Source organism: Crocuta crocuta, unplaced genomic scaffold, assembly GCF_008692635.1.
Source record: "Crocuta crocuta isolate KB4526 unplaced genomic scaffold, BGI_CrCroc_1.0 scaffold162, whole genome shotgun sequence".
NCBI classification, from domain to species: domain Eukaryota; kingdom Metazoa; phylum Chordata; class Mammalia; order Carnivora; family Hyaenidae; genus Crocuta; species Crocuta crocuta.
In genome coordinates this window covers 3912137-3936849 of record NW_027529433.1, presented here as the reverse complement: position 1 = coordinate 3936849, position 24713 = coordinate 3912137, and the positions used below count along the sequence as shown (strand labels likewise).

The 24713-nt window shown below is 42.3% G+C and overlaps 1 protein-coding gene across 2 annotated transcripts; it reads left to right on the top strand.

Moving 5' to 3' along the window:
* The first annotated feature begins 6592 nt into the window (after nucleotides 1-6592).
* On the top strand, nucleotides 6593-24452 carry BHMT (betaine--homocysteine S-methyltransferase). Of its 2 annotated transcripts, none has more exons than XM_077759892.1 (8): nucleotides 6593-6674; nucleotides 8075-8207; nucleotides 14369-14487; nucleotides 15428-15619; nucleotides 15978-16125; nucleotides 19076-19258; nucleotides 21139-21367; nucleotides 22895-24452. In XM_077759892.1, exons 1-8 carry the CDS (start codon nucleotides 6642-6644, stop codon nucleotides 23079-23081), a joined length of 1224 nt encoding a protein of 407 aa, XP_077616018.1. In that variant the 5' UTR covers nucleotides 6593-6641; the 3' UTR covers nucleotides 23082-24452. The 2 variants fall into 2 exon arrangements, with proteins under 2 accessions (XP_077616018.1, XP_077616019.1); XM_077759893.1 differs by lacking the exon at nucleotides 6593-6674 and adding an exon at nucleotides 7204-7368.
* Nucleotides 24453-24713: the final 261 nt, after the last annotated feature.

Here is a 24713-nt window from a genome sequence, read left to right as displayed (position 1 = left end):
CCCTTTCCTGTCTGGCTTCTCTTACTAGACACCATTTGTGAGATTCATACATGTCTCTGCAAGTAGTTATAAGTGGATTTGCTCGCACTGCAGGTAGCACTCTGTTGTGTATCTACGCCACAATTCATTGATCGATTCTATTGCTGATGAGTGTTTGGGTGCTTTTCTGTTTGGTCCATTTATGAATGGATTACTATGAACAATCTTGTAAGCGCCTTTTGAGAAAAACTTACACACCAACCAGGAGTGGAATTGCTTGATGTAGATATGTGCAGCTCTAAAAGATACTGCTAATTTTTTCTTTTTTTTAAATTTTTTTTTAATGTTTTATTTATTTCTAGGAGAGAGAGAGAGAGACAGCGTGAGCAGGGGAGGGTCAGAGAGAGAGGGAGTCACAGACTGAAACAGGCTCCAGGCTCTGAGCTGGCAGTCAGCACAGAGCCCGACGCGGGGCTCGAACCCACGAACCGCGAGATCATGACCTAAGCGAAAGTCGGACGCTTAACCGACTAAGCCACCCAGGCGCCCCGATACTGCCAATTTTTTCTAAACAGTTGTACTAGTTTATACTTCCAGGTGCTCTTCATCTGCCCCAGCAGCTCATATTTTTATTGCAGCTTTTCTGGTGCATGTATACTTCATTGGAAGCTGGTTTCTTGAAGTACCATATAGGTATATATATTTCTTTAATTCTTTAAGCTGAGTAAGTTATAAGTACAAAAAAGGTTGAAACTGGAGAAATGGAAGTTAGAAAGAAACTTATATTTTATATATCTGATCCTTTTTTAATCTTTGGGGTTCTTATTGTATGTTGTGTTAAGTTGAAAAGTACATATATTCCTGTATTCTTGAGGTTCAGAAGCTGATGGATGATGCTAGTTTTGCTACTTAGAAATATGTTATTGGGGCACCTGGGTGGCTCTGTGAGTTTAGCATCCAACTCTTGATTTTGGCTTGGGTCGTGATCCTATGATCATGGGTTTGAGTCCTGTGTTACGCTCTGTGCTGACAGTGTGGAGCCTGCTTGGGATTCATTCTCTCTGTCTGTCTCTCTCTCTCTCCCTCTCTCTCTCTCTGTCTCTGTCTCTCTCTGTCTCTCTGTATCTCTCTCTCTCCCCTCCCCCCCAAACCTAAATAAATAAACTTTGGGGCCTCTGGGTGACTCAGCCGGTTGAGCGTCTGACTGGCTCAAGTCATGATCTCATGGTTGGTGGTTTCGAGCCCCGCATCAGTCTCTGTGCTGACAGCTGGCTCAGAGCCTGGAGACTGTTTCAGATTCTTTGCCTCCCTCTCTTTCTCTCTCTGCCTCTTCACTGCTCATACACTCTCTCTCTCTTCTCTCTCTCTTTCTCTCTCTATCCCCCCTCTGAAAAATAAACATTAAAAATATAATAATAATAAATAAAATAAATAAAAGTAGATTTAAAATAAACTAATTTTAAAATCTTTAAAAAAAGAAAAGAAAAAAGAAATATGTTGTTATTCTTCTAAATCAAATAAGGTGTGTATACTGGTAATAACCTTAAAGTGACTAAAGTCAAGCCAAGTACTAGCCCACTCCAAAAAAATGCTTTACATGGACAAAGATCATCACCAAGCTAAAAGCCCTCACTAAATCCTTTTTAGATTTAGCTGACTGGTACAACAATTATGTGCAGGCCAACAGGACAAAGAAATGAGAAAACAGCAAGATTTTCTGTGAGGAAAAAAAGCGAGAGATGACACCTTGGGTTCCAAACTAGTAGTGACTTTCCCAGCAAGCATAAGCTCCTCAGTGCATTGCTCACGTCTACCCTTCCCTGGGCTGGACGCCTCATCTCATACCACCACAACCAGATCATTCCCAAGCCTCCACTAATCTTTCCTATATGTCTCTATCTCTCCCTTTTCCCCTTCTCATACCACACAACCAGCAATGTGGTGTGATATCCCCCAAAGGTTCTAAACCAGGACACAGGATTGAAATCAGGAGCTACATGCTGGAGTTGATGTGCTACACAGACATTATGTGTCGGCCCCTTGAGAAAAAGGGGATCTGTAGCCTTTACTCCACCTTTTCCCATTCAAAGAGGCAATGGATATCTTAGTTCATCTTTCAGCAGCTCACAAAGATGAGAGAAACCAAGGTTTCACAGATCACTCCAGGAAATCATGGCTTTTCTTCTCTGATACCCATTGAAAATAATAAATTTTCCAAGTGACTGGACAACCCAGGGGTCAGACACAATCCTAAAGTCATGGTTAATTTGTGGGTGACGACCTGCACAGGGCAGACTGACTGCTGTTGGTAACAAATTATACATCCAGTGAATCTGAACTTCTCCTGACGAAGAGAAGGAACCTCTGTGTTGGGTCAAGTGAGTGTGTGCTGGTAAGCAGTGGGGACAGGGAAGACATGAATGGGTGAAGTTATAAAGACTTGGGAAGATTTTTAGAAGAATATTTTACCAAAAACGAAGTATAGAGTAGCTCTGGAGAGTTTTATCTTTGGCTTCATTCTGCCTGGTCTAAAATCCTCCTCCCAGCTCCATGCTTACTACTGACAGGATCTTTAGAAAGTTACCATTTAATCTATGTGTCTTAATACTGTCATCAGTAAAGTGGGGATGGCAAAATCTCCTAGGGTTATTGTGAAGGTTAGTTACTTAATGCCTCTGAGGCACATAGCACAGCTAACTCCATATTGTAAGTGCCCATAAAGTTAGAGTTATTGAGGTTTGGGTTTGTTTGTTTGTTTGTTTGTTTGTTTTAAAGGCACATGACTGCAGAAGAAAGTGTTAAAGGAAAAGCTTAAGAGAAGAGAGAGGGGAGCCTGGGTGGCTTTGGATCCTCTGTCCCCTCTCTATTTGTGCCCCTCCCCCACTCCACCCCACTGCACCCCTGCACTCTTTCTCTCTCTCTCTCTTAAAAATAAACAAACATTAAAAAGAGAGAGAGAGAGAAGAAAGAAAAATTTCAGAGCTAGAAGGAAAACTTTGGATGGGAAAGCCATGCTGGAAGAATAGTGTGGGAACCTGGGTGTGTCCAGAGTTCAGAGGAACATTGGCTGGAGGACTCTCCTGTGGAAACCAGGAGACTCTGTACAAGATGGCAGATTCATGAGCTCGGAGACAAACATTTGTACTTGTGGTGGAAGGAAGTCCTGAACAGTCTAAGAAAAAAGCAAAATAGAGCTACTCTGCTGTATCTCCAGAAAGTAGGAATGGGCTACAGTTGGAGGCATGAAAAAGAGCCAGATGCACTCTCCGAGCCAACCTAAGGGAATTCTTGGTGACCACAAGGGGAAGGCAGAGTGTGCACCCTGGGGAAGAGGCTATTTTATGCTCTAGTTTATGCCAAGCAAAGTTTATGCCAAGCCAACTGAAAACAAAAACAAAAACAAAAAGTGAAAAGTCACCTAGTTTCAACTTGAATTTTACATATGAATAAACCCAGACTCTTAAAAAAGGGATAATGGTGTGAGGGGATTTGGTATGCCTGGTGTGTTGTGTGTGGCCATGTCCATGGACAGAGAGAATGAAGTGCTACCAGAAACAATAAAGTGGGGAAAGTCTGGGCACTGGGGAGGAGGGTTGTAGATGAAAAGCCCACCGCCACCACCATCCCTTTATTTTGATCCTGGGCAGTGGCAACAGAAAATAGCTGGGGCTAATAGTAATGAAAAAATAGAAATGAAAATAAAATCTTCAATTTGGGGCTATTTGGGAGAGTCCAAACCAAAGGACATCTTATATGTCTTTAATAGCCCCAAATATACCTTCTACTTACAGCAAGAGTTGAAAATTCAAATGCCTTCCAGATAAGGTACCTATGTGAACAAGAAGACCATAGGACACCTGATGTTGGGCTGACTGGCAAACAGGAAGGCTCTATATAAAGAAGTTTCCATTTTCTAAAAACACTGGCCTTGCCAAAGGAAACACAGAGGTTGGCTCCATTTCCATGTCACCAGTTGGTAAACAGTATTCTACGTGGTGTTAAAACATGACATATCTTCAGAGGTTTAAAGGCTAAATGCAATATTTTTAGTCTAAAAAGATCTACGAAAAGCCAGTTTTGTTTTAAAGACAATCCCAATTGAATGGAACATGACAAGTCCTAATGTTTTCCCATCTACGGATCGAAAAAGGAGACATTTTAATTCTTACATGAGATGGTTTCTATCCCACTTGGAAAAAAAGGAGGAGATATCCTATACCTCCAGCAGCAAGCACGGTGTTTGAAACACTGTGTGAACAAAACATTTAAAGGTTTATTAAATGAATAAATGGGGTTATAAGTAAAGCAAAGCACCAGCAGAAGACAGAAAGACAGCCACTCTTTGAAAGTTATAAAACAGAGGAAGGTGGATCTTCAGCTCTATCCCTCCTTCTTCCCTTCAAGATTTATTTTTAACACCAAATGAGTTCTGTAAAAGGCCAAAGTCTTCAGTATTATGACCTTCATCATCTCATTGCTCTGGCAGGGAACAAAGGACATGGGCAACCTCCCAAAAACAGTTATTACAGAACTCACACCCCAGGTGGTAACAAAACGGACTTAGTCCTTTGGGAACGGGGCAAAGGAACTTTAGAAGTCATACTGATAACCGCTCTACTTCCTAACTTCATGGTTCTTGAATGCAAAGTGGAGGTGCCCACCTCACAGAGTTGTGAACAAATGATACTGTGCACGTAAAAGATCTAACATATTACCTGGCACACAGTAAACACCCAGTGAGCTGTGGATATTATTATCTATTGTGGAAATAGTAGGTGAATGAATTCTTTTTAATGACCCTAATTGGGATGGGGGTGGGGAAGTAGGATAACAAACTGAGAAGCTGTGGAAAAAACAAAAATATTTCAACAACTGCCCATAAATCATTTTGGAATAGGGAGAAGTGGACAACTGTTTAAATAGCTAAAATGTCCTACATTTAAACACAAATTGTCAGCTATACATGTATATACTTAAATATCCATAGAGTTGCTCTGGAAGAATAGGGAATAGTGGTTACCTCCAGGAAGGACTTGTACTGGGAACAGCAGCCGGGGAAAGACCTTAAAATTGTGCAATGTATCTCCATGATCTACTAAAAATTCGCAATTAATTTTTAAATTAAATGCTAATGGTTTAAAAATCTCTCCTAAATTTTGCTAAATTTGGAACAGTGTGAAATTGATGAAGTCCACTTCAGCTTTTACTGTCAGAGCCCCGATATCGCCCCCTATCGCCTGGTACCCGCCACTACAGCTACTCCGGGCAGCCACCGCCAACTCACTCTGAACCTGTTCATTTCTCCCATACTCATCAGGGTACAACTGTAAGTAGTTAATTCATTAACTAAACTATTAGCTTCTCAGACACTCCAATGCTTTAACAGTCGAAAATGTAAACCCTGGGAAGGCTAACATTCCTTCATTCCTCATTCTTGCTGGGCAACTGAAACATTCGATTATTTAAATTACAGTATATGCATCCATCATCCTTACATTTTTTCCCATATTAAACTCGACAATTATCACAAGAAAAAGAACTTTTCTACTTTCTCAATTGTATCTTGAGTGCACATCATTTTATAAACTAAATTTCTATTAACTCATCATTCGCTGCAATAATTTCTTTCTTTGCATTTGTTGAAATGAAAGTTCCTGTTCCACATACAAAATTCCCTTATGTGCTTTTATTTGGATAAAAGGTTCTGAACTCTGTTTCAGGATTTTTAACTGTTCTCCAGGATATTTACTGTCGTGTTGTACATTTGTTAAAGTAATGTTTTTATTATTTTAAAATCTATGTGTTCTCATTTTAAAGATATTTTGGAAAATACAGCAAAAAATAAAAAAAAAAGCCCTAATTCCACCATCATCAGATAACTACTGTTAACATTTCTATTTCTTTCCAGTTCTTCTAATGCCTATATGTCTTTACACACAGGTTTCGAACTGTATTTTGAAATGTCCAAGGTATATTTCCGCTAGTATATAGAGATGTTAAAAGTCTGTCCTGATTATATATTGGAAAGATATTCTTACTAGAAAATTACTGTGTTATTAGAAACTGCATGGCGTGTTTGGATGTAAGGCAAAAGTTCATTTTGAACATACCCAGTAATTCAGAGTTAGTATTAGCCGTTCAGTAAATGCTGTGCTTGTATTCTGTTACATAACCCCTGGATACATTTCACCTAGATCACACCTCAGGCAAATTCTTCCCAGGGCATCACCTCCTCCATTCAATAACCTTGTATCCTGGCCTTTGACAAATATTTGTGCATGAATAGAATTCTTAGGGGCCTCCTCTGGTGACTTAAGTGGGTAANAGGGGTAGTGTGGAAACCTGAGCGAGCGGCAACCCCGTTATTTTCTTATTTTACTTGTCTGTTTGTTCACCTGTTTGAGAGAACAATCTCGATCCTCTCCTCCACAGGGCAAGTTCCCAGCTAGCCGCGGGCCTCAGTAAAAAAGCTGGGGGGAGGGGGGCGTGTTCCCCGTGCAAGGCCCGCGTTGGACGCGCCAAGGCTGGGGAAACCCACCCCGCGCCCAGGACAGGATATAAAGAGCCTGGCTGCGGCGGTGGGGCAGCTCCGGGCTTTGCGCGGAGTAAAGCTCCCCTCGTCTGGCAGCTTCCGTGCCTACTATCCACCGGACACCTCGGAAATGGCACCCGTTGGGGGCAAAAAGACCAAGAGGGTGAGTCTCCAGGGGACCCGAGGGCGCACTCCATCCCAGCGGTGGCTTTGAGTCTCGACCCCCCGGCCCCCACGTCCCAGCGTCAGGAAGTGCAGAGGGGTTCTCGGAGTACAGCTATGACCAGAAGGTGCTCTCAGAATTTCTCGGGCAGGACCCCAAGGTGCCTCTGGGCGCCCCCCAACACCCCCGCCCATATGCAGAGCGCGCCCTAGATCTAAGTGACCCAGGACTCCAGGACACCCCCAGCGCTCCAAGACTCCCAATTCTGAGTCCCGCACCTAACACCAGAGCACTCCCCTAGGTGCGGCTCCTAGCCCTACAGGCACGGCTTTTCTCCTCCCCAGCGGTGGGACTAGGGGGACCCTGGTAATGCCCCCCGCCCCGGCCGTGACTCCGCGTCAGCTTCACTGCCGCGGGGCCCGCCCCTCGGCGCCCTGCGTGGGCAGACCAGGGAGGCGCGCGCCCGCGGCTCCCAGACCGTTTGCAGCCCGCGCCTCGACGGGTGCAGCGGGATCCCGGGGCCGCCTACCTGCTGGGTTTTTGGGCGCACTGTGCGGGTCCCGCCGCAGCCCCGGGGCGCACGCGTTGGGTGGGCCATGGCAAGTTTGCACCCCCAGTTTGGTTTCTGCGATCACAACAAAATGTACCATTCAAGCCTCGGGAAAAAATGGGCACAGAGACTGTAAGATGCGGAGTAAGGGCTGTTAAAAAGATTTAAAAACCTAAACCCAGCAATTCCAGCACCTGATTAAGCGTCTCTCTTTCCTAGTTGGGATGAGTGCTCCAGTCCAGACTGTCAGCCCTGGTCTAGTGTGGGAAGTGGAAGGGGGAGTGGTGTGGATGGATAGACGGGTGGAGGAAGAGACTGACAGCCGGACTGCGGACTGCGGATGGTTGGGCTGGAGGGAGGAGGCGATATACGTGACCCTTGGGTGTCAAAGTACCTTGCCGCCTGGCTGACAGAGGCCCCAGGGATTGACCGAGAGACAGATGGGGCCAGGCCAACTGTTGGGACTGTTAGAATAAGACTTTCACCATTTTAATAATGCGTGATTAAGTATTCATTTGAGGCTTTACAATAAAACGTTTTCATTGAATCCTTCTGTAGATATTTCTTCAAAGGTAACACTTTCCCACCATGTTCTTCAAAACTCTTACTGTGTTCTGAAAGACCCTCACCCCCAGCACATGTATACACATAGTTTCGTGTTTTCATTATACGAGCACTCTGGTTGTTTGCCTTATAGTCATGAATTTATAAACACATGTACTTTCTGAGAATTCTGAAGAAATCACACTTCTCAAGAATATGATAGGGAAAGTATTAAAAATAGAAAATCGTCTTAAAAATAACTCAAGTAACTCCCTTCCTCCTCCCCCACCCCCATCTATAATTTTAGGGCATTCTAGAACGTTTGAATTCTGGAGAAGTTGTGATTGGAGATGGAGGGTTTGTCTTTGCACTGGAGAAGAGGGGCTATGTGAAGGCAGGCCCCTGGACCCCCGAGGCGGCCGTGGAGCACCCAGAAGCAGGTTGGTGCATATAGCTCTATTCTAAGTTCTCATAAAAGGGTGTGACATCAACCAGTCTCGGAGCATGCCATCAAACACAGACATTCGTGGCACATTTTCCAACATTTATTATTGCTGGCTGGGCACTGTGATGGGTATGTAAGTACAGATTCACGTGGAGGATGATCACAGTGGCCCTCCCTGTTGCTGTCACCTGTATTTGCCTCTTGGTTCCTGCCCCTCCCTCTAGGTGAGTCTAGAACCTGGCTCACTGCCTTCTTCTCTGCCCGCCCTTCCCTCCCTCACCTCTTGAGTAATTTCAGTGTCCATGCAGATGATCTGTCTAGAATTCTTCCTCTTAGTGCCTTGATCTCTTCCTCATCTCCAGTTGAACAAGGTCCCCACTCTCTAACCACTTGCTTCTTTCTGTCTTTTCTGCGGACTCTAATTCTACCACTCCTCAACCTCACCAAAATTCTCAGTCCTTCATCTCTTCCATGTTAGCGTTTATTATCCATTCTCTCCCAACGTGTTCTTCCTCCCTCCCTACCTGCTTTGAGTTCCATGGTACAGTATCACTCACTGTCTGGTAGATAAGCCCTCCTCTGTTGTACATTTGCCAACTAGTTAAATGCATTATATACTAGCCCCAGCCTATTTAAATTCAACTATCTACCTGCCCTGCACCCATACCTATGTACCTTATTCTCTCATCTTACTCTTTTTGACCACAGATCTTCTATGGGGAGATGCTAAGAGGGGAGTTGGGATGGAACATGAGGGAGATGATACTGTCTTATAAGGCTTCTGCATCAACCTAAAGCAAGTAGGAAGCATTCATCTTTGTGGGTTTTTTTAATGTTTATTTAATTACTTTGAGAGAGAGAGTGTGTGTGTGTGTTTGAGAGCAAGGGAAAGGCAGAGAGAAGGGGACTGAAGGAATCCCAAGAAGGCTCCACACTGTCAGCACAGAGCCAGTGTGGGGCTTTATCTTCCAAACCATAAAATCATGACCTGAGCCAAAATCAAGAGTCAAACACTTAACCAGCTGAGCCACTCAGGCACCCCAAACATAAATCTTTAAAGAGGAGAAATGGCTCACTTCTGCAGGCCCAGAGAGTTCAGGGGGAAATTTGGGATTTTAAGGTTCATGAGCGAATCCACTCATATGTCTTCATCCCAATCTCAGAGTCCCATTTCTTCCTAATCAGACCCTAACTTTGGTGATAGAAGCCTTGCCTGGTTGAGAATTCAACTTCTGTGACTCTCTGCTCCCTATATAACTTGGTCCTGGGCCAGATCTTCAGCTTTTTCTGCTCTCTAGCTACAAGAGGTGAGCTTCTTTATATGCCACCCAGGAGATCTTTAGACTTTCATATTTTACCTTAAACTGGTGATGATGAATCACCCTTAACCTTTCATTGTCTTTCTCCAGTATGTTAGTGATACCCAACATTGGCCATCCGATTCTAAAGTCCTTATAATTACTACTTCTCCTGAATCTCTCAAACATCTGGGATACTGCCCCTGCCAGTACATTCCCTTCCAAGGGCATCTCATTCTAGTTCACCACAGGAGAAAGTTTTTAAACAATTATACTCCTAGAGCATGCTGGGAACTCTGTCACCCAGGATGAGGTGGGTACTCATTACTAGCTGGCCAGAAGTGGAGATGTGTGCTCAGGAGTATTAATGAGGAGTGAATTTATGAAATAACACCACTAAGGGAGCGAGGGAATTGGGATTGGGCAGAGGGAGGAATTACACTGTGATGCAGTTGTAACAGAGGCTTTGGCCATTCTTCGGGAAGCTCTGGAGCTGGACAGGCCCTGCAGAGTAGTCCCAAATTGAGATCAGGGAGCTGGATCTTTGTTCTCTCCTTACCAATAAACCAAGCATTGCATGCAAACTATCAACCCTCTCCTCTAACAGGAGAGGTCTTAGCCCTGGGCAAGGAAGCTCCCTTTGGCTTAGGGCACTTCCTAGAGAAGGTCTCAGCTGACAGCCATCAGTAGCCAACACTGTGAAAGAAGCAGCCTCTTTCAGAGGAAACTGGAGGAAATTCTTGTGAATATTATACAGCTTGAACAGTTGTCTTTACTGTTATTTAAGAGCATATTTCAGTGAACTCAGTGATAAGGGATAGAAACTAACAAAGCACATAAACTGAGAGACAGTACAGTTTTATAATTAAACATACAGACTCTGGATTCAGACTAATTGAATCAAATTCTGATAGCCACTAGGCTGTGTGGACTTGAGGAAATTACCTAGCTTCTCTGGGACTCAGATTCCTCTCCTATAAAACTGAGATAATACTGACATCTACTTCAAAAGTTATGAGCATTAAATAAGTTATATGTAAAGTCATTAAAATAGTGTCTGATGCATGTTAAACACTACAAATGTTAACTATTATGAAATTTATTGTTTGTTCTCCTGATAATATCTTGGTTGTATTCATCTATTTCTGCTAGAGAAGTACAGAAATTTGTGTTCAAATCAAACTATACTGAAACAGTATTCAAAGTAAGAGAGCTATAGTCACACTGTTGAGCCCAGCAAATATACACAACTTTTATATTTCCAAATAAATGTAGAAATTATACTGTGTTCTACCCTGGAAGGAATGGAATGGAATGGAATGGAATGGAAAGGAAAGGAAAGGAAAGGAAAGGAAGAAGGGAGGAATTCAGTAGGCTTGAGAAGCTAAAGTAGCAGTAGTCCTCAAATTTTCATTGTACCAGCAGTTAATTAAAAATGATAGATTCCTAGCCTCCACTTAGAGATTTGGATCTATTAGGTCTGTGAGTGGGTCCAAGAACCTGCCTATTTATAATTGTTCCCAAGTGATAGCAAGGTGGACCATGCTCTGGGAAACATTGCCATTAAAGGGTTTTAAGGAACACAATGGGATAATTAAGATTCAAGAATGAGGACTTAAAAAATATCTATGGTTTGTTTTCTTTTTTTTTTAATATTTATTTATTTTAGAGAGAGAGAAGACAGTACAAGCAGGGGAAGGGCAGAGAAAGAGGAAGACACAGAATCTGAAGCAGGTTTCAGGCTCTAAGCTGTCAGCACAGAGCCCATCGCGGGGCTCAAACCCAGAAACCATGAGATCATGACCTGAGCTGAAGAAGTCAGACACTTAACCAAATGACCCACCCAGGCATCTCTCTATGGTTTGTTTCTTAAGGTCAGCTTGCTGCATTAAATTCAATGAAATATTTCTTGAGCCAAACTGATATTAATGATAAGCTACCTTTGTGCAAACTCTGTCATGTAAATAAGACTGTTTAAACCACAAGTTTTGAGGGACACCTGAGTGGCTCAGTTGGTTAAACATCGATTTTGGCTCGGGTCATGATCTTATAATGAGTTTGAGTCGCACGTTGGGCTCCGTGTTGACAGCCCAGAACATAGAGCCTGCTTCAGATTCTGTGTCTCCCTCTCTCTTTGCCCCTCCCCCACTTACACTCTGTCTTTTTCAAAAATAAACAAACATTTAAAAGTATTTTAAACCACAAGCTTCGATTTTATGTCACATTTTTTTTTAAAGTTATGCATTAGAGGAGCTCAAGCAGAGAAACTGCTCTGATAATGATTTTTCTTTTATTAGTGCAGAAACACCATGTTTATCTCTTGGCCATCTGTTTCTTGAGTATTTTTGTCTTATTTAAGTGGACTAATTCTCCTATCATAGTCTCTGCCAAAAGATGTGGTTCTTATACCCAGGGAAATTAGTACAGAATTCAGCAAAGAATTAAGGTTTGCTGGATCTGGAGGGGCCTAGGAAATCTGAATTCATATTAATTGTTCCCAGATGAGTCTAAGTTGGGTTACGTTTCTGAGAAGCTCTGCAGCTTTAAGAAGCATGGAAGAATATCCTATTGACTAAGAGCAAGGAGTTGGGTCACTGCCTTCTGGAAAAATCTAACAAAAGGGTATAAAACGCAGTGTAAAATATACATATACACAATTTGCCCACTATCCCAGGGTTTTTTTTTTTTTAATGTTTTATTTATTTCTAGGAGAGAGAGAGAGACAGCGTGAGCAGGGGAGGGTCAGAGAGAGGGAGTCACAGACTGAAACAGGCTCCAGGCTCTGAGCTGGCAGCCAGCACAGAGCCCGACGCGGGGCTGGAACCCTCGAACATGACCCAAGCGAAAGTCGGACGCCTAACTGACTAAGCCACCCAGGCGCCCCTATCCCAGGGTTTTTTAACCGAGTCTCTGGAAATCCATCCAAAGACCCCCTGGGTAGGCTTCCTAATTACAAGCCATTTCATCCAAGTGTATAGGAAACCTCATCCATAGGCCCTTCACCCTGCTCCAACCACAGCAGCTCTGTGTTTGATCGATAAATGGGGAATGTGTATAAAGTGTTGTTAATTGCTTCCTTTTGCTCATTAAAACAAGTTTTAGGGGCACCTGGGTGGTTCAGTCAGTTAACTCTCCAACTCCTGGTTTCAGCTCAGGTCATGCTCTCACAGTTTGTGGGTTCAGGCTGTGCATGGAGCCCCACCCATCAGGTTCCGCACTAAAAGCATGGAGCCTACTTGGGATTCTCTCGCTCTCAAAATGAATAAAACTTTAAAAAACAAAAACCAGTTTGAAGCTTCCTCATTTAGGCATGCTTCTAAGTTTCTACTCAGAACTAGAGTTTCCAGGCTTAGAAACCCATTTTCTGAAATTCAAAAGTTTTTTGCTTCACGTATTTGCTCACTAAAAAACAAAACTGAGCTTCCTATGTTCTCTGCTCTCTACTAGGTAGCTAGCATGCAAAGACACCAGACTGCTCTTCCATAAATGGCTAGGAACTCCAGTGTCCTATTAATTTCCTAGCCTCTAATGTAGTTGCTCTGAGACCTTTGACTTTTAAAGCCCTCTGAAAAGTCAAAATAAATTTCAGAGGCTGACTCAGGATTGCTGACTTCTTACTTTGCCCAGTTAATTCTCCTGACAAAAACGAACACCTGCTAAGTCTCGCTATCATTTTATAAAAAGAGCATTTTGGTGCACCTGGGTGGCTCAGTCAGTTGAGTGTCCAACTTCAGCTCAGGTCATGATCTCCTGGTTCATGGTTCTTGAGTTTGGGCCCCACGACAGCTTATTGCTGTCAATGCTGACATCTGAGNCCGTGAGCTCGCTCTCTCTCTCTCTCAAAAATAAATGTAAAATAAAATAAAATAAAAACACCAGCTTCATAAAAAAATAAAAAATAAAAATAAAATGGAACATTTTCCCAGCCCCAGTCTTTATTTTATTTCCCAAAATAAAGTACAGCATTTTGGTGGTTCTCAACAAAACTGCAGATAAAAATCAGTTGGAGAAACTTAAAAAATCTATGCCCTGCCCCACACCAATTAAAATAGAGTATTTGTGGATTTGGCCCTAGCATCCATTATTTTTAAAAAGCTTGCAGGCTGTCTAATGGGGAACCAGAGTTCAGAAATACTATTTAAAGCAAAGGTAGTTCCTTAAATTGAGTTTATTTGATCGTATGGGGGAAAAGCCCTATCATATTTTCTTTAGTCTGTAAAAGATTTTCCATTTGGCATTCATCCACAGACTTATGCTTGGGAACTTTGCTCCAATTCTTATTCCACTCTACTACCAGAATTATCTTTCAAAAACACTGAACTAATAACATCATTCAATTGCTTACAAACTGCTAGTGGAAAACAGGTTTCCCCAAACCTGTGGTCTGAAGCCCTGGCTCCTTAGGATGATGTGCTAGGCCATTTGTACTCTGTCAGCCAGCCCACCTCTCCAACTGCCCCTCCTACTACTTCTCCAATACAGCCTCGACTCCACCTGCTTCAGACTACTTACTGCACCCCGAATGCCAAGCCTACTCCTGCCTCCTTTTTGTTCAGACCCTTCCCTCTGTAGGGAATGCCTTTCCCCATCTTCTCTGCCCAGCAAAAATGTTGAAATGATTCCCCCCTGTGGAACCTCCCTCTTCCCTTCACCCCAGTGTGCATGGCAGAAATAATCTCCTCTTCTTAACAGGAGACACCAGATCTACCTCTCAGTAGCCTCCAGCATGCATGCACCAATGCCAAGCAACCAGAAATGTAAGCAGGTGTTCTCACATCTGTTTATCTGATAGTCTTTAGAAAACATCACAGGCTGTAAACCAATAGTAATTAATACCTTTCCTCATTCAATCTCCCAGTCCGCCAGCTTCATCGAGAGTTCCTCAGGGCTGGATCCAATGTCATGCAAACCTTCACCTTTTATGCAAGTGAAGACAAGCTGGAGAACAGGGGAAACTATGTTGCAGAGAAAATATCTGTGAGTAAAACCACACATGGCACTCTTAGAAGGGCATAGTAAACACACCTGTCATCACCAAAGTTCTCAAAGAGAAAAATGTTGAGTTTCTTCAGGGTTTTTTGATAATACAGAAATGAGATATGTGTGAACAACTCTTTTAGGTTTCAGCTGGAGACCGAAAGGCATTTAATAAGCAGATCAAAGAAGTTAACAAATGATTGTCTCAGTCTCCTAAGGTGCTGAGAGGGTATCCTTACAAATTCTTACATCATTAAAGTCTTTTAATGTGGCACAGTGTAGGGGAAAGGTCAGTGGCACAAGGGGGCAGTGAGCCTGGAATCTTCCTGGCTCAGCTATAATCAACCTTGTCATGTTGAGCAAACCCTTCAACTATGCCATCAAAGCAACAACTTCTTGATCTCTAAAATGAAAAAGAAGTTCCAAAATTCCATGAGACTATGTGACTTACAGCACTGGAGTTTAGTGAAGACAAGTGTCAATATTTAATGCTTAAGGTAATTAGAATATACCTTGTGATTATCTGTTAAGAAAATGCATAATGACAAAAAGTCATGAATTCTGTCATCATTTAAAATTTTATTCTTGTTGATCTTAAATCATCATTATCATCATCATCGTCGTCACTATTTGCTAGGTATTTTTCTAAGTGCAGCTTAGGCATTGGAAGATACCAGGTCCTTTTATGTAAAGATTTTTACCCTCTCAAAGATCACTGGTATGTAATATCGTACATACTATCATTAGATTTACTGTTTTCATTACTACTATTGTTGTTTCTGCAAATTGCTCAACTTGGTAAAGCGAACTATTCTTTCCCTGTCATTTTCTAGAATAAAATCTCTATTGTAACATACAACTGAGATGTGGACATTTGAATAATAATTTGGTTTCAATTTCACATGAAAATGTTGACCTGTCATATATTCACCCACTTTAGGGGCAGAAAGTCAATGAAGCTGCTTGTGACATTGCCCGGCAAGTGGCTGATGAGGGGGATGCTTTGGTGGCAGGAGGTGTGAGTCAGACGCCTTCGTACCTTAGTTGCAAGAGTGAAACTGAAGTTAAAAAAGTATTTCACCAACAGTTAGAGGTCTTTATGAAGAAGAACGTGGACTTCTTGATTGCAGAGGTAAACAAAGATATCGCCAAAGATGAGACATGGATGCTTAGTATATTTTCTCCATCTTTGGTTTTCATGGGGAGCATGTGAGATTAGGTTCCAATCATGGCTAGTAATATTTAGTTTTAACGTCTTTTTCCAATTTAAGCTTTCTACTGAATTTGATTCAGTTAATCTAATAAAGTGTTCTTCAAACCTTTTGACTGCAATTCACAGTAATGACCCTTCAATTCCATTTAAAAAATGCTAATGGGTCACACTCAAAACGCGAAGACTATTCATCTAGTGATAATTATTAAGCAATAAAATATGCTTTCTAATTGGGGAGAAACAAGATAAAAAGTACCTTAATCTGATCTTCTTTCAGTATTTTGAACATGTGGAAGAGGCTGTGTGGGCAGTCGAAGCCTTGAAATCATCTGGGAAACCTGTGGCAGCGACCATGTGCATCGGCCCAGAGGGAGACTTGCACGGCGTGAGCCCTGGCGAATGTGCAGTGCGCCTCGTTAAAGCAGGTGATGATGGATTTTGACCAGTTTGTCATTAGTGACTCTTTTAAAATTACATACAGGGACACCTGGGTGGCCCAGTTGGTTAAGTGTCCTACTTCTGCTCAGGTCATGATCTCATGGTTTGTGGGTTTGAGCCCCGCATGGGGCTCTGTGCTGTGAGCGCAAAGCTGCTTTGGATCCCCTGCCTCCCTCTCTCCCCACCCCTCTCCCACACTGGCATTCATGCCCACGTGCTCTCTCTCTCTCAAAAAATAAATAATAAAATTACATATGTAATGTAGGTCCATCTATGACCCCTACATACTACTTTTGCTAAAAGGAAAACCAAAAATTTGCTCCCCTAGGAGTACTGATAATATTATTGAGTCCAAAAGAGAAAAAAGTAAACTAAAGTAAAAAGCACACATACCAGCCTTTTCAAAGGGGCCACTAGACCTACACTGATGGTTCAATACCTAGAAATGAGAAGAATTTCAGTCAACCAGAAGGAGCATTAGAAAAACGTGTTTTATTTTAAACAAGCTTAGGCCTTTAAACAATAACTTTTAAGTCAGTTGCCTTCTTGGCCAGAGTTTTTCCATGTTCATAAATTTCTTATTTGCTTCACTTTTTGTAATTGGTATAATGAACTTAAAATAATTTGGTATGAAATGCTAATTTATCTTTTTCAGTAATTTACATTCCTAATATCAGGTTTCATTTCAATTAGGGAAAAGTGACAGATTGTTTTCAAAGCTGCCTCACTTTAAATGCAAGGCACAGCTCAGTGTCGTGCAAGAGTCCTACTCACTTGGGGAACAGAGAGACTGTATTTGGCTGTTCCACTTCTGATTTTTATCCAACTCCTGATATTTCACAAAAGTCACTGCATACTTGTCATTAACAATGACAATTATTTAGATTTAGGAATGAAGCTATATAATCCTAATTTTTTTTTTGGAAATATAAAAATGGAGGGGGGAAGGGATGATAAGCAAGTTAACTTGTTTCAAAAAGATCCAAAGAGGCTTCCATGACTCCCATTGTTAAGTGGCAGAGATTCCTGGCCTGCGTCTAATTCTCCCTTCACCATTCCATCCGAGGTAGGTGGCCACAGTGTTTGACATCACTGTACCCTATTTATATCCTTTGTAGCACTTGCCACTTACTTCATTTGTTTATCTCTTTAACGTCTGACCCACTAGACTATAAGATCACAAAAAGCAGAGACTGTGTCTGCTTAGCACTGAGTGCCCTGTGCCTAGCACAGCTTCTGCCACAAAATAGGTCCGTAATTAATATCAGCCTAATAACTCCAGTCCATCTTCCAATGTTAGCTCAAATTCTACCTCCACATCTCCGTACATCACCATCCCTACCCCAAGGAAACACTCCCTCCTCTCAGCAACTATAACACTTTCTACTTATACGATTGATTTGGAGTATCCTCAGTCAGCATTTTCTAATCTGTGAGAACATTATTAGGGTTCTGTCATGAAATATATGTAGAAAGTATTGTGATAAACCAAGTCAAGCAGGTCTCTTTACTCAAAGCCTTAGTACTCACTTAGGCAGCACATAAACTAAAACTGGAACAATACACAGAATTTCTCAGAGCCTTTGACGTATTTGTGTATATTGGCAGTCTCCAAGAAGGAGATATAGTAAACAGCTACCTACTCACAATTGATCACAGAGCCTTGTTATCATGGAACAAACCTTAGGAAGCCCTTTGTGTCAACCCTTATGAAACCCATGGTGTCAGGGACCATGTCCTATATTTATAATTCTCTATAATCCCTTTAAAGGACCCTTATACCTAATAGACATCCAATAGATAAGCAACACATGATTAATTCATTAGTGTAATGAAGTCAAGCAAGTAAAGAAAAACTCTGGCAGCAGAACATCCAAAAAACAAAAGCAAAAACCAATGAAGAAAAAGGAGGAGGAGGAGGAGAGGAAACAAAAAGGTAGTCAAGATCCAAGTGAAGATGTTAAGCAAACTGTTGAATATTTAAGTCTGGGACCCAAAGTTGAGGTCAGGGTTAGAGAGAGAGATTGGGAGAGTTCTGGATATAGATCATACTGAAAGCCTGGGACTGGAAAGGAAGTGTAGGAGAAGAGAACATGGCTCACTGGGACCCAGTGACACTGTGGGATTGAAAGGTTCAGCCTTGAGGGGGTCGGCACCTAACGCCAAAGAGAGCAGCCAGCAAGGTAGAAGCAATGCTGAGAGAACATGAGAAGCCAAGAGAAGGGGAGTGTTGATGAAGGAGGGGATTGCCCACTAGACTGATGCTGCCGAGACACTGCATCAGATGACAACAGAGGAACAACAGCTGGATTTCCAAGATCGAGGTCATTGGTGCCTTGAACGAGAAAAAAGACCCAGAGGAATAACGAGAGGGAGACCTGGAGCAAGAATGAAGGAGCCAACTGCAGACCCAGCCCCGTGAAGACAGCTGAGATGCTTGCCGCTGAGCACTGGATGCCGTGGCTTGTGGCATCAGCTTAGCTGCTCCCAGAATCTGGATCAGTGATATTTTTTAATTGGCCTGATGAAAAGGAACATCGGTCCTCAAGTGAGTGGTATGGTACCACAGGTGCAATTTGGCAGCTGGGAGTGTTAAAAAATTATTGCGTTGAGGTTGAAAAGTTGACTCCTAAAAGTTGTAGTTAAAAAAAAAAAAAACTCCAATAATTATTTTTTGGAAAGAAGATGGACAGCCAAGTGTGCATAAATGACACTTCAGTTATAACAGATTCTTCAAAATACTTTTCACAGAAATCCCTTGCTGCCTGTTATAATCATCACCACCCAAAGGTAAAATAGGTTTGCAAGGAAGCAAGACTCAAAGGCTGTACTTGTAGTTCACGGTTTCAAATAAAAGCTCCTTGATTAAGTGAGGAGAGTTGAGGCCACTGGTTATCTGGTGAATCCCTAAAGCTCAGTTGTTCTTCCCACTTGCAGGAGCTTCCATCGTTGGTGTGAACTGCCATTTTGACCCCACAATTAGTTTGCAGACAGTGAAGCTCATGAAAGAAGGCTTGGAGGCTGCTGGACTGAAAGCCCACCTGATGAGTCAGCCCTTGGCCTACCACACTCCAGACTGCAACAAGCAGGGATTCATTGATCTGCCAGAATTCCCCTTTGGTAAGACAGACATTTCATAAATTATCTCAATGTCTTAATGTTTGACAAATTCCAAATCTATAGCCATAGAGCTTTATCATCGTAAAGAAATGGCGTATATATCACATTTCTTGCCCCCAGTGTCTCTCCCTGAAACCAAAAACCCTTTGATATTAGACCACAGTAGAAGGAAAAGATGGAACCAGCAAGCAAAAAAGATCTCTGAACCTTTCATCTGTAGGTTGGTGAAAAGGGTGAGATCAGCAAAGACAGTGGTTCGAGTTCCAGCTCTGTCGCCGACTTATGTAAACTTAGCCACGCCGCCTAGCTCTAGATCTTAATTTTCTCATCAGAAAAATTAAAAAGTTAGACCAGTTTATGTCCAAGATCCTTTTCCCCTGTTTTGAGTGTTGCTCAGATACTCCAGAGTCTTGGGGGCAAGGAGAAGATACCATCACTAGGTTACTGTATAACAACTTTGAAAGAAGAGGCTTAGCAGAGGCAGGGAGGGAATACATGCAGTCTAGGGAAAGGGATCGAGCATGTGTGGAAAGCAGGGTGTGTCTACCTGAAAATCCAGCCAGCAGGGCCAGTTTGGCCAGCTTCTTACTCCATTCTAAGGTTTTTAGATACTGTATTTTATAGGGACCCTCAGAGAAGTAAGGTATTATAAAATAATCCATCTAGAAGAACCATGGCTGAAGAAAGGCAAAGCATCTGTGCTATTGCCATAGAACAAATTATGCAAAATTTAGGGCCTTTAAACAACAGTTATTATATCTCAGAGTTTCTGTGGGTCATGAATTTGGGAGCAGCCTAGCTGGATAGTTTTGCTGGGCATCCCTTATGAGGTTGCAGCCCAGATATTGGTCAGGTTTGTAGTCATCTTGAAGGCCTGATGAGAGCTAGGGAATCTACTTCCAAGCTCTCTAAGTTGGCTGTTAGGAATAGGTGTTAGTTTCTTGCCATTCTATTGAGAAGAACTAGAGGCCTCAGTTCCTTTGATTATTGGCCTTCCCATTGTGATGCCTGAGTCTTCTCACAACATGGAAGCTGCTCAAAGAGAACAAGAGAAATTGAGGCAGAAACCATAATGCCGGGGCACCTGGGTGGCTAAGTCAGCTGGGCATCCAACTTCGGCTCAGGTCATGCTCTCTTGGCTTGTGAATTTGAGCCCCACATTGGGCTCTGTGCTGACAGCTCAGAGCCTGGAGCCTGCTTCTGATTCTGTGTCTCCCTCTTTCTCTGCCCCTCCCCCATTTGTGCTCTGTGAGTCTTTGTCTCTCAAAAATAAATAAATGTAAAAAGTGTATATTTAAAATAAAGAAAGAAACCATAATGCCTTGTAGAGTTAGTCTCAGAAGTCACTAACCATGCCTTCTGATATATGCTATTGGTCCCTCAGACCAACCTGGTAACAGTATGAGAGGGGGCTACACAAGGGTAAAAGCATCAGAGGGCAGGGATCATTGGGAATGATCTTGAAGGTTGGCTATCACAGCATTTAAAACTGGACATATAGGGGCGCCTGGGTGGCTCAGTCGGATGAGCGTCTGACTTCAGCTCAGGTCATGATCTCACAGTTCATGGGTTCGAGCCCTGTGTCGGGCTCTGTGCTGACAGCTAGCTCAGAGCCTGGAGCCTATCTTCGGATTCTGTGTCTCCCTCTCTCTCTGACCTTCCCCTGCTCACACTATCTCTCTCTCTCTCAGAAATAAATAAAACATTTAAAAAAATAAATAAATAAAACTGGACATATAAACACAAATTAGCTCATAATTTTAAAAAATTAATAAGTGAATGTTGACAACTTTCTTAATTCAGTTCTTGAAAATAACATGCTTATTATAGCTGTTTAATTTGAATAAATTTTTAAAAAAGAATTCACTCTATTATTACAGGACTAGAGCCCAGAGTTGCAACCAGATGGGATATTCAGAAATACGCCAGAGAGGCCTACAGGCTGGGGGTCAGGTACATTGGCGGGTGCTGTGGATTTGAGCCCTACCACATCAGGGCGATTGCAGAGGAGCTGGCCCCAGAAAGGGGATTTTTGCCACCAGCATCAGAAAAGCACGGCAGCTGGGGAAGTGGTTTGGACATGCACACCAAACCCTGGATTAGAGCCAGGTAAGAACCTTTAATCTGCATTTGCCAAACCAAACTCATTTAGATTATGAGTATATCCAAGTGAGATTATAACAAAGAGTATAGATAATGTGCTGTGTGGTGATAAATAATCAGTTATCCTCCTTAAATTCTTTCACAGAGACGTTTATAAAATAGCCTTGTGTAGTGATTTCTGGCTTTAGAATATAAATAATATAAATTGCAATGAAGTGGGATTTCATGCTCTGGGCTAGTACCATGTGGTGGACACTGAACAACATTTAATCAATTGGTTGTTAAGATTGAAGTGTAAATTGGGGCGCCTGGGTGACTCAGTCTGTTGGGCATCTGACTCTTGGTTTCAGCTCAGGTCATGATCTCACAGTTCGTGAGTTCAAGCCCCTCATCAAGCTCTGCATGGGGCTAAAAGCATGCTAAATGCATGGAGTCTGCTTGGGAGTCTCTCTGCCTCTCTCTATGCCCTCTCTTGCTCACTGCATGCTCTCTCAAAATAAATAAACTTAAAAATGTTTTTAAATAAAAAGATTTAAGTATAAATTAAATGTAACAAATATTAATTGAGTGTCTGTTCTGTGCCAACCACAATTCTTGGAGTTGGGAATATAGTGGTGAGATGGGTCTCTGCCCCAAGAGTTTACATCCCAGTGGGAGAGATGAACAGTAAACAAACAAATTTTACATCAGGCAATGTGCAAGGCACTGAGAAAACATACATGAAAAGCTGGCTAGAGAATCTCAGTGTACTGGGGAAAATGGGTAAGAAAGCCAATGTATTATACTGCAGTATCTCCTTTGGTAGAGGCACAGATTTAAAAAGTAACAAGAGAAGAGAATGGCTATCTCTGCCAAATATAAAGATATTTTAGAGGACAGCATTTTGGAGGCTCTATTTTGAAGGGCTAAGTAGCCACAAGATAAAGAAGGGTGTGGGGGTAAACACCAAGCAGAAGAAACAGTTTCAGTCTGTTCATCTGACATTGATTGTACACAACTGTGTGACACGGGTGTGGACACTGAGGTAGCAGGAACAAGGCACAGGCCTGTCCCCAAGGAGCTAACAGTCTAATAGGCAGAGAGATAAATAGGTGAGTTCAGATTGGTTTATCAAGTTCAAGTATGAAATATGCACAGATGCTATGCAGTCTAAGCTAATGGCCCCGGAGGGCAAAAAGGCAGAGGAGGGCGAAGGAAGAATTTTTGTTTTTTAAATTTCTATTGATTTATTTTGAGAGAGAGCANGGGGGGGGGGGAGAGGGGAAGAGAAAAAGGAGTGAGAGAGAGGGAGGGAGGGAGGATCCCAAGCAGGCTCCATGCTGGGGGGGGAGGGGGGGGAGCCCCACATGGGGCTCAATCTCACGAATGTGAGATCATGACCTGAGCAGAAATTAAAAGTCAGATGCTTAACCGACTGAGCCACCCAGACACCTCAAGAGCCCAAAGACAGCTCTATGGAGGTATATTCTAGCTCAGTGACACAGACAAGGACGCTCAGGCAGGAGTCTAACGTTGTGTGTCTTGTTCCCCCAGGGCCAGGAAGGAATACTGGGAGAATCTTCAGATAGCCTCTGGCAGGCCATACAACCCTTCCATGTCAAAGCCCGACGCCTGGGGAGTGACCAAAGGAACAGCTGAGCTGATGCAGCAGAAAGAAGCCACCACTGAGCAGCAGCTCAGAGAGCTCTTTGAAAAACAGAAATTCAAATCTGCACAGTAGCCTCAGTGCAAACCATCTTTAGTGACTTTTATGCTCAGGCCACCGTTCTCCCAAACCAGGAAAAGATGGTTTAGAAGCAATGCTTATGTTAACGCCAGGCTCACACATAAAATTGGTAAGAGCTGAACGACACAGAACTACAAATAACACTTGACGATTTTAGAAGTATACTTTAGAAATTTACTTAGAAGCAAAATAAGTAAGAAGTACATCTTAAACAGTTTCCCTCAGACCACGTATAGGGTGTTAGGGAAATCACTGTGGCCAAGGAAAAGTTATTCCTATATTTGTTCCTACTTCAAGAAGTTTGCAGGCTGGTAAGGAGGATGAGACAGCAGCTGTCATGGCAGAGACAGATAAAGTGCCAGAGGGAAGTGACTTCCAAGTCCTTTTGAACATGACCCTTAACAAAAATCAAAAGTTATATAATAATCCAGTAAAACACATACCATATAACCGCTGAAATAAAATGTGAGATCCATTTTGGCATTTTCTATTCTATTCCTCTCCATCCTGTCTCAATGATAAAACCTGCTGGTTGAGACCCTTCAAACTGATTTTATGACCCATTAGTGGGGTCTGACCCACAGTTTGAAAAACAGTTATGAAACACTTCGGATATGGGGACTGAGCCATTTCGTTAAGTTTGTTCCTAAAAAAATCAGTCATATGGGACCTGATCAATAAGTATCAAAAGACCAGATTCCTGCTCTCAGAGTTCCAGAGTTGTTCTCCCTCTTTCCTGACCCATTTCTACTGCTAAAAAATGTATAGACCCATGGGGGAGGGGAAAGGAGGCATCAGTAGCTAGATTTTCTCCATCCTGCACAAAAATGGATCCACCTAAATGCCTTTAGTAAGGCTGAGGAACAGTGAGCCTGTTGTTACCTTGCTAGCATTTAAAAAAGTCTAATAGGGGCACCTAGGTGGTTCAGTCAGTTGAGCATCAGACTTTGGCTCAGGTCATGATCTCATGGTTCATGGGTTTGAGCTCCATGTCAGTCTCTGTGCTGACAGCTCAGAGCCCGGAGCCTGCTCAGGTTGTGTGTCTCCCCCTCTCTCTGCCCCTCCCCTACTGGTACTATGTCTCTCTCTGTGTCTCTCAAAACTAAATATTAAAAAAATTTACATATAATAAAGAAAAAATAGTGATTCTCCAAATTCTATCCAAGTTTCATAGATTGAGAATGATATTTTTACATGATAACATTTACTCTGCCGTAAGACCTCACACCTGAAGATGCAAAATATTAGCATAAACATGGCTACTCTCAATGTATGAAAAGTTTGTGCTGCTTTCTACACATTCTTGGGGTGTTTTGCAATTGTAATTTCTTCAGCTATTAAAAAAGAAGAGCAGTGAGACTACAATGGTTGTATTTTATTCTATTTTTACTCTCTAATTTGCTTAAGTTTTACATGAAATTTCCATGCATCGGTTTATTCATCTATTTAAAAAAATAACAACCTTCCTACTTCACAACTATTTGAGCTTTAAAGGAGAAGGCAGCAGTATTTAAGAGGAAAAAATTTCCAGAAATTTCTTACTAAGATAATTAGTAATCTATCCTCATCTTCCAGTGCATAGAAATAAAGCCAAAGGAGTACAGCTTTCAGAGGCTGCATGTGGCT